Source organism: Ruditapes philippinarum, unplaced genomic scaffold (assembly GCF_026571515.1).
Source record: "Ruditapes philippinarum isolate M1 unplaced genomic scaffold, ASM2657151v2 ctg9562_1_1_1_1, whole genome shotgun sequence".
In the NCBI taxonomy this organism is placed as follows: Eukaryota; Metazoa; Mollusca; class Bivalvia; order Venerida; family Veneridae; genus Ruditapes; species Ruditapes philippinarum.
Window position 1 is genome coordinate 17,670 of NW_026861060.1, and position 8,617 is coordinate 26,286.

General features: G+C 33.9%; 1 protein-coding gene across 1 annotated transcript; it reads left to right on the plus strand.

Annotated features, from left to right (window-relative positions):
- Positions 1-1,832: 1,832 nt before the first annotated feature.
- Positions 1,833-7,649, plus strand: LOC132714402 (uncharacterized). The gene is made up of 4 exons (XM_060697286.1): positions 1,833-2,292; positions 2,749-2,820; positions 2,960-3,299; positions 7,443-7,649. The coding sequence occupies exons 1-4, from the start codon at positions 1,879-1,881 to the stop codon at positions 7,559-7,561; spliced, it is 945 nt and encodes a 314-aa protein (XP_060553269.1). The 5' UTR covers positions 1,833-1,878; the 3' UTR covers positions 7,562-7,649.
- The last annotated feature ends 968 nt before the right edge of the window (positions 7,650-8,617 follow it).

Here is an 8,617-nt window from a genome sequence, read left to right on the forward strand (position 1 = left end):
CTTACACGACATGCGAATTTCACAACAACACAAACAGGCGAAATTGTCAATTTGTCAAAAAATGAAAAAAAATCAGAGAAAAGCATGAATTTTTGCTGCATCGCTTGAAAAAAAATCAGGCTAGGGTTTGAGATATTTCAAACACTGAACAAATAAAAATATTATTTGTTTGAAAGCAAATTAAAGAGAAAAAATGACAGCCAAAAAGGGTGTAAATTAAACATGGCCTTTCGGCAAAATGCAAATTTGCTGACTGTTTGGCCAGACAATGGAAAGTTAAAAAAAACTATGCCCACATACCTGTTGCAGTCTGGCCAACAAAACCGTAAACTTGCATATTGCCCTCGATGCCATGTTTTATTTGTTCTTTCATATCAGACAGGATTATCTACCGTTTACACCGGTGCTAGAAAACTCTTTCTTGCATATCAGACTGGCGTTTTATGAGTTTTACCCATGCCGGAAATTTCATCTGGCATGGGGGGTGCCAGATGAGTCGCGTGCTGTACAATGGCACTCTTAGGATGACGTCATTTTACCGTTATGAATGAAGTTGTAATTCATACGCTGTTGTAAGAAAGTATTTACGGTTGTTATGATATAAATTACCATTGAAATTAAAGATAAAGAATTTAAAATATAATGGAATATGGTAGAATATGCAAGAAAAAATATCTGACATATGTTTGCGGTTCGGCAAGCCTCGTTACCGCCCAAATGGCGGGTCACCTCGGGACGGATATTCCGATCCGAACCGCAAAATATGACAGATATTATTATCTTACATCCCCCATGTAAGACAAGTGTTTTAAATGACGTCATTAACGCGAGCCTTTAATGAATGAATTGCGTACAGAGCCTCGTAACCGCCGTAAACAGTTACCCTCGAGCTTAATATTCCAGTCTGTACCAGCAGCCAGTGTAAGATTCTAATATTACATAGTTATCATACATAAACAAACATATTTTCCTCTCATCACCTAATGTCCAATTAATAATTAAGGTGTAACTGATTTTGTTTTGTAATCAATTGCTGGTCATGATACAATACAGTAACTTTACCGAGAGCCTAGAAATCTTGTATTTTATAGTAACGTAACCTTGTGCTCCTTCCAAAAATCACGTATCGTGGGTCAAAATTGACCCTGTCTCGTGGAAAACCTTTCTTTATATCTCATATAAGAAACGCATTAACATTGCCATTAAAGAAAAATGCTAAGGGCTTAGATTGTTTTGATATGAAGCATTGCAAAATAGGCTTCCAGAAAAGTAAACATGCATCTGGGATAAAACAAGTGTCGCTCTTTCAATCTTGACATAACCAATCATCATTTTACTGTCACTATGGGTAGTGACTCAAGGACTCACAGTATGAAAGTACTTCGTCGGTATTTGAGGAACAGTCAAACTGCTGCCCAAATGTTATCCCTGATAGCGATACTGTTCCGCAAACACCCATGACATAACTGATTGATTACCTACTGTTTTGCAATGAAACAATCAAATATATTGTAACAACATATTTATGACATGTTTACAACTGTTTTAATTGTAAACTGTTTACAACTTAAACCTATAGATTTTCTAAATATGATTACCACCGTACATTGTGCTAAGCGACGTTAGCATTTATAGGAGGTATTAGGTAATACAATAGAATATTATAAACAACAATCTGGGATCTTTCTAAAGTGGAAAAAGGATGAAGTACCCATTTTCATGTGCAACATTGTATTGCCCAATATTCAAAAATCAACAAAATATGTTATCCAGTCTCATTTCGAAATTGTATATGTCATTCAATATAAACATTCAGCAATGCATTTTACAGGTATTATGTCATTATAGAAAGACGTCACTTTATTGCAATATCTTGTCATGGCTGCTGCTCAACCTGGTACATCATCTTCAGCCCAGGCATCAGACAATCGTATCTACCTTTTCCGATTACAAATACTGATAATAGATGGTGGACTCACAGTTTTAAGAAATTACGTAGATCAGATACTTACCGCTAAATCCATGACTCTTAGTGCGTGTCTTGCTAAAGAAAACACAACTATCACCCGTTTACGAGGACGAGGCACAATAACAAAGGCACAATACGCCTTATTGTTTCCATCCGGTGGAAATATATCAACTTCCGATTTGGATATCACGCTCATTATTTGCCTCCTTAGAAACCTTAAGTGTTTCGGGCTAAATTCAAAGTTTAACTGGAACACTCAACCAGGACAGAATGATCTTTCAATCGAAGCAGATATGTATAGATTAAAGAGCTACAGAAACGAAGTAAGACTTTATTTCAAAACATTATTGCTGAATAGAACTTAAAAGTATTGATCATTTAAACTAAATATGACATGTCATTACGTATACGTTAAATTTGTGTTCTTTTTTCCATCAAACAAGAATATGTTGTTTATTAAAGTTTCTTATATATTACTTTTTAGAATTGATGCAATATGCTTATACTTTGATTTTATGTAAACAAATCTGTAAATTTATTCCAAAAATAAGTATGCATTTTAAAACGCTGTAATAATTTATGCAAAATACGTTACTGGCAATAAGTTAATGTATAAAGAATTTAAATATCTAAAGTAAACGGGGACTTCATCCAAGAATACCTGTGAAATTTTAAACGCTGTTACAATTAATTTTATATTAGCTACTAGCAAACAGAAACTGTATAAATAATTGTTACATATCTTTTAGAGGTCGTGAAACCGTTTTCATCAATTTCAGATGTGTCATATATCGACGACTACCGGAATACAACAAAATGGATTTAAAACAATGTGGAAAGACATCAAAAAGGTCGTAAAAATATGATTAAATTTCTTGAATTTAATATTATGTCTACGACTACTTTTTAACATCGACTTAAACTTTCGATATATCAAATGTGTTATCAAAGTTAGTATTCGGCTAATCAGTTACTGTACCTACATTGCAGATTCTCCTCAGAGTTAACTCGTCCTCAGGTAAACCATTAACAGACCTAAAGCAGAAGATAACTGACTATAAATCCAGTCCTCTTGATGCAGAAGCAGAAGAGAGAATGAAAAATGAAATTAAAAAATGGACACATTACGAAAAGGCAGTAGAAGTTAAGTTAGAACTTGTTACGAAAGAAGTTAAAGAAGTAAAGGACATTTTGGGGACGCAAACAAAGCGACAAGCGCAAACCCATAAACGAACTTTGAAAAATGCTAAAGATGTAAAGATTACTAAAAGTAAAATAGCAAAACTGGAAAAACAAATGCCAGCTGGAAACAAGATTACAAGGTTGAATGGTAATTTCTCTGTTATAACCATTGAAAATTGTAAGTTTTTGATATCGTATACTCAAGATTTATAATTACCTTCTTATGTTTTGAAAATCTTTGTAATTTAATCCCCCGACAAAGGCGACGCGGGTATGGGAAATATTTTCCGCATGAGCGTGTGTGCGTGCGTTCGTCCATGAGTTCTTCCGTCACAATTAAGCCTTGCTAAGATAAAGAATAACTCCAACAGTACCTGAGCAATTTTATTTTACCTTCATTCATTGACAGAACACTTTGGTAGAAAGTGCTAGATAAGAAAAATAACTTTGCCTTGCCTTCTTTAGAGGTACTTTAAATTTTATCGTCCAGAGCATTACTTCTCTTTGATTTGATAAACTGCGAGAGCACACCTTGCCTTAGGATTTTCCAATGTACATAGAGAAATAAAGAATCCGTAAAAGATCAAACACGACATAATTGTAAATGTTGCAAACTCGGTTTGATTGAACCTTAATTGAACTCAATATATCAGCATAATATTTTAGTAGGAATTGCAGTGTGCAAGTACAAAAACTGTACTTTGTTTATTTTTGTTTTTTCTTCTTTAAACTGCATACGCACATATTTACCTCTTCATCTATTTATTCCTTTTCACAATTATTTTAAAGTTAGTAAGACTATCACTTTGCGACATTTAAGGGTTCCTGTCACCGAGTAAATTGTTCAAATTTCAGGTAACATTTTCCCTGCGGGAGGGGGGGGGGGTGGGCGGTAAACACGCGCAGCATGGCTTCTGTAAGATTAGTGATTGACGGGCATGAGTTTGAAATCCGTTCGGGCTTACTTCAAACAAATCGTTTTGACGGAGAGCTTGAATTCGCCGTGTTATCACATCTGTTGATGCCTAAATTCAAAATTTCACTATTTTAATTTTGAAATGATAAATTCACAGATCTACTTTCAAACTGTGTTAGGGGTCATAGAAGGTAACTTGCACTTTTCAGAACCGACCATAAACAGACGCAATCAAACCGAACCTGCCACATTTTCATTTTCTTTATTTTGGACGTTATTTAGGGATTCCGGTTTTCTCTGTTTTTTGTTATCAAATTTGAATATACCCAGTCTATGCTTCTGTGCATCCCTAGGGTCAAGGTCGACGTCTCAATTACTTAAAAACGGCAATTTATTTACATCAAGTTTATAATTAGATGATTTATCAATTTGGGTATAAAACAAATTTTTGGGAGACATCACTCGCATGTGTTTTTAATGGTATAAATCGTTTACTTCACTGTAAATAAAAGAAATGGTGCACGGGTTTATACTATGGTTAGCAATAATATAGCATATTAAACTTGTTATATGGTAAGCGCTATATAGCATCAAGCGCTTGTGGAGACCCAGCTTAAGATTGCCTATTGGAAACACTAGCGTCAATGTTAAGACACTTTTACTTTTATTAGAAATATGATGGTCGGTCCATAGTAACATTAAAAAATTGGATATTGAATCAAGTATAAAGCATACGTATGTAAAGTCTTCACTTTAAATTAGTTTGAGGTTCCTAAAAACACTTGCAATCTTACAATAAAAGAGAAAAGGGTAGTTTATGGCTTGTTTAAATTCAAACTATTGATTCAAAACAACACTCATTTTGAATAATTTTCGCATGAACTTTGTAAAACCTTTCCTCAGTAGCGTAGAAGTATTTTTTTCATCATTGACTAAGACATGGTGGACAACATCACCATACTGCTTGAAAAGAATTACTTTTGAGATAATATATGAGGGGTGTTCAAAACATGATAGGACTTACAGTCTAACATCTTCATATATCATTGAATTGAGAACATTTTCATCTGTACAGTGATTGTATTTTCTTTCTTCCTGTAGAGCATAAGTTTATTAAATACTTTTGCTTAACGCATGTTCTCTGCGATATTGACTAACCACAGTAACACGCACCCGGCGCACCGCATCAAAATTCTATTGAAACCAAGTTTTACTTCTAATTTTGCCTTCGTTGTCTGTCTGTCCGCCATCCGGCTCTCAATATGTCCGTATTCAGCTTGTCCGGCTTTCACACGTTAAGTTGTTGTCTGGATTTAAATGAACCGTCACAGGAGTGATTAGTACCATCCCTAGTTATGTATATACCCAGCACGTTCCGCTTCGCTGCTCCAAATTTCCGTTAGAGCTATAAATATTTCAATCTTGTCCGACTTTCACAGGTTGAGCTGCTTGAGAGATTTCAATGAAACTTCACAGAAGTGATCAGTACTATCCCTCAATGTGCATATGGCCGGTGCGTTCTTCACCGTTGCACAAAATGGCCGCCAGAGCTATAAATAAAAAAAAATTGTTCGACTTCACAGGTCAACCTGCATGTGGAATTGCATTCAAACTCCATAAAGAGTAATAAGTACCATCCCTAGTTGTGCATATGGCGCGCCTGTTCCGCTTGACTTCGCAAAATATGCCAGAGCAAGAAATAGAAAAATCTTGTCCTACTTATACAGATGGAACTTCTTGCGGGATTTCGACGAAACTTCACAGGAGTGATCATTATCATCCCTAGTTATGCCTATCGTCGGCATGTTTCGCTTTCCTGTACAAAACGGCCGTCAGATATTTTTAGAACAAAGTTTTTATGGCTTTCACAGGTCTAACTGCTAACGTGAATTTTGACCAACATTCACGGGAGTGATCAGTACTATATCTTTTTTAGACATAGATTATAGATTCTAGATTATTTCCTTTTATCTATATATTTCATTTACACATTTTGTTATATTTAAGAGACATTTTGACGCTATTCAGACATGGAGTGGCTGAATTACAAAGTTTTGAACAACAGCGGTCATTACGTTTAATATAGACATTTGACATTTGTTGAAAATGAAATTCGGACCTACGTTTAACTTTGTCAACAGATTTGCGAAACTCCTTCAGATGCATACAAAAAAGATTAAGTTAACACTGTACAATTAATATGCAATGAAGATATTCGTGTTTATCTTGCGCAAGCAATATAAAGACGTCTATTACGAGATAACAAAAAGAAAAACAGGAAAGGGCGAGGATAATAGCGAATAGTTGACAAGACGTTAATTCCAAGATTAAAAAAAACACACGAGAAAAACGCGGAGAGTGACGGTTATCGAGCAATGTTTTCGGAGAGTGAAACCAGAATGTTATCGTATTTTTCTTGCTTCATTTCCACATATAAGGCATGATCACAGTCACACGATAGCTAAGAAGAATTATCCAGATAGAATGACGCTTCTTATATTTATTTTCATTTATTGACGTCGCACACCACTTGTCATTTGAAATTAAAAAAAAAGTTATTTGTGAACATGTCATATTTATTTTTTTACTGTATATAGAGGAAATGTTCCGATATTTGTGTCCTGTAAACTTACGCACACAAATTAGAAAATGAAAACAGGAGATTTGCAGTCCTCTTATCTCTTGAACAACCCTCGTTTTAAACAAACTTCTGTTTTAAAAATTTGAAAAATTGTAAATATGTAATTAATTCGATGCATACTTTGACAGCAACATGCAGTACAAACCGTGATGTTAAGTAATTCAAATATGATCTTGACCGAAAGCAAAAATGACGTTCGACAAATTGAGCTTCTATGGTGATACTAAAAATGTTGAGCTCAGGTCACTGTTCCGGTGACTGTTGTTAATATGGTTGAGCGCCAATTTTCATGAGTTGTTTCTCAATTCTGTCTTTTTTTATTTTAGTATTATTATTATTATTATTATTTGTTTTGTTTAGTGGGGTAGCTGATTACTGATTAAGGAGTCATGAGGACAAAAATGTTTTTTATAAGTGCTGCTATCCTAAATAATGTTGGGTCTTTGTATCTTACTATTTTAATTCCATTATTATTGTTTCTTTTCTTTATTCTTGATATTTTTCCTTAACATGTCATAAGGGCTGTACTTTTTTGTGCATATGAGCATCTGAGTTCCCCCTCAATCGGATGAATACTCAAATACATCTATTGTATAATAATGGTATAATTTATGTTATAGACCTGCTTTATATACCGGACTGTATTATAGCTACAATATATTGTTAAACCTCATGTTGTATTTTTATATACTTGAGTGAAATAAAGTTTTCTGTCTGTCTGTCTTTATTTACAGAATATTTGGTTGTTAATGATCCGGCGGTAAATGAAGAACGATATCAGCAGCTCAAAACGGGTAACATTTTTTTTCATTTAACCAATATAAATACAAATTTGTGTCCGCTTCATTCATAGATAGAAAATTCTTTTATAAAAGGGTCATACTTTAAACATGACCAAAATAGCACAACAAGTCCGTATCAATTCAAAAAATAAATCGCTAGAAATGAAGGCCAGAAACATGAAATATAGAAAAGATAAGGATTGAAAACCTTGCTTTTGAAATATTTGTCGTTTAAAAATTGCGTAACTTTCAACTTTGAACATGCTGATAAATTACCTAACAAAATTATAGTTGATTTTTATGAAATATCAAAATACTACTTTGTTTGCATTTAACTATTCACACAAATAATTAGCATTTAGCGCAAGTTTGTTCAATTGATAAGCATGTTTAAGGCCCTTAACCAGTTTTTACACGGTATTATATCATGTCTGCATGTTTGCCTTTCCTCAAGAAGAAAACAGTACTTCTTTAGGCATAATATATCGCCATATGAACATATCTTCGGATTTTTCAAAATTCTAAATTTTACCAGTTCATGTTAAATTTAATTCTGCTATAGCCGGTGCTGGGGACGTGGACGGTAGTTTGCACTTGACAGTACCTTCCATGAACAGGCTCAATCAAACCGAGCCTGCAACATTTTTAATTTTGCCGTGTTTTGATTTCTTTAGGGATTCTTATTTTCTCTATAATAAACATGCATTCATTTTTTTTCAAAACACATATCATATTGATTTTTCAAATCAAATAACCAAATACTCCTCTTTCTTAATCAGTCGCTTTCCTTTACTATGTTTTCTAGAAAGTGTTGTTAAAAGTATTTCTTCATACAGCATACTAAATTTATGGGAAATAGGAAGATTTCAGTATCAAGAGAACAAATAGGAACTATTTTATAATGAATATTGCGTTATAACCAATTTTAAAATTGGTTCAAGTAAACTAATTACCTAACTGGTGGTTATTCTCATCATGCAATCAGCTTTCAAAAGAAAGGACTGTCATCAAGGAGCATGACATACCTTCATCAAGAAATTTCAAATAATGTCTCTCGCTTTATGGCCAAGGTCACATTTATATTCCAGTTTCTTGATAAAATATTTTAAAGTGCAATAATGGTCGCT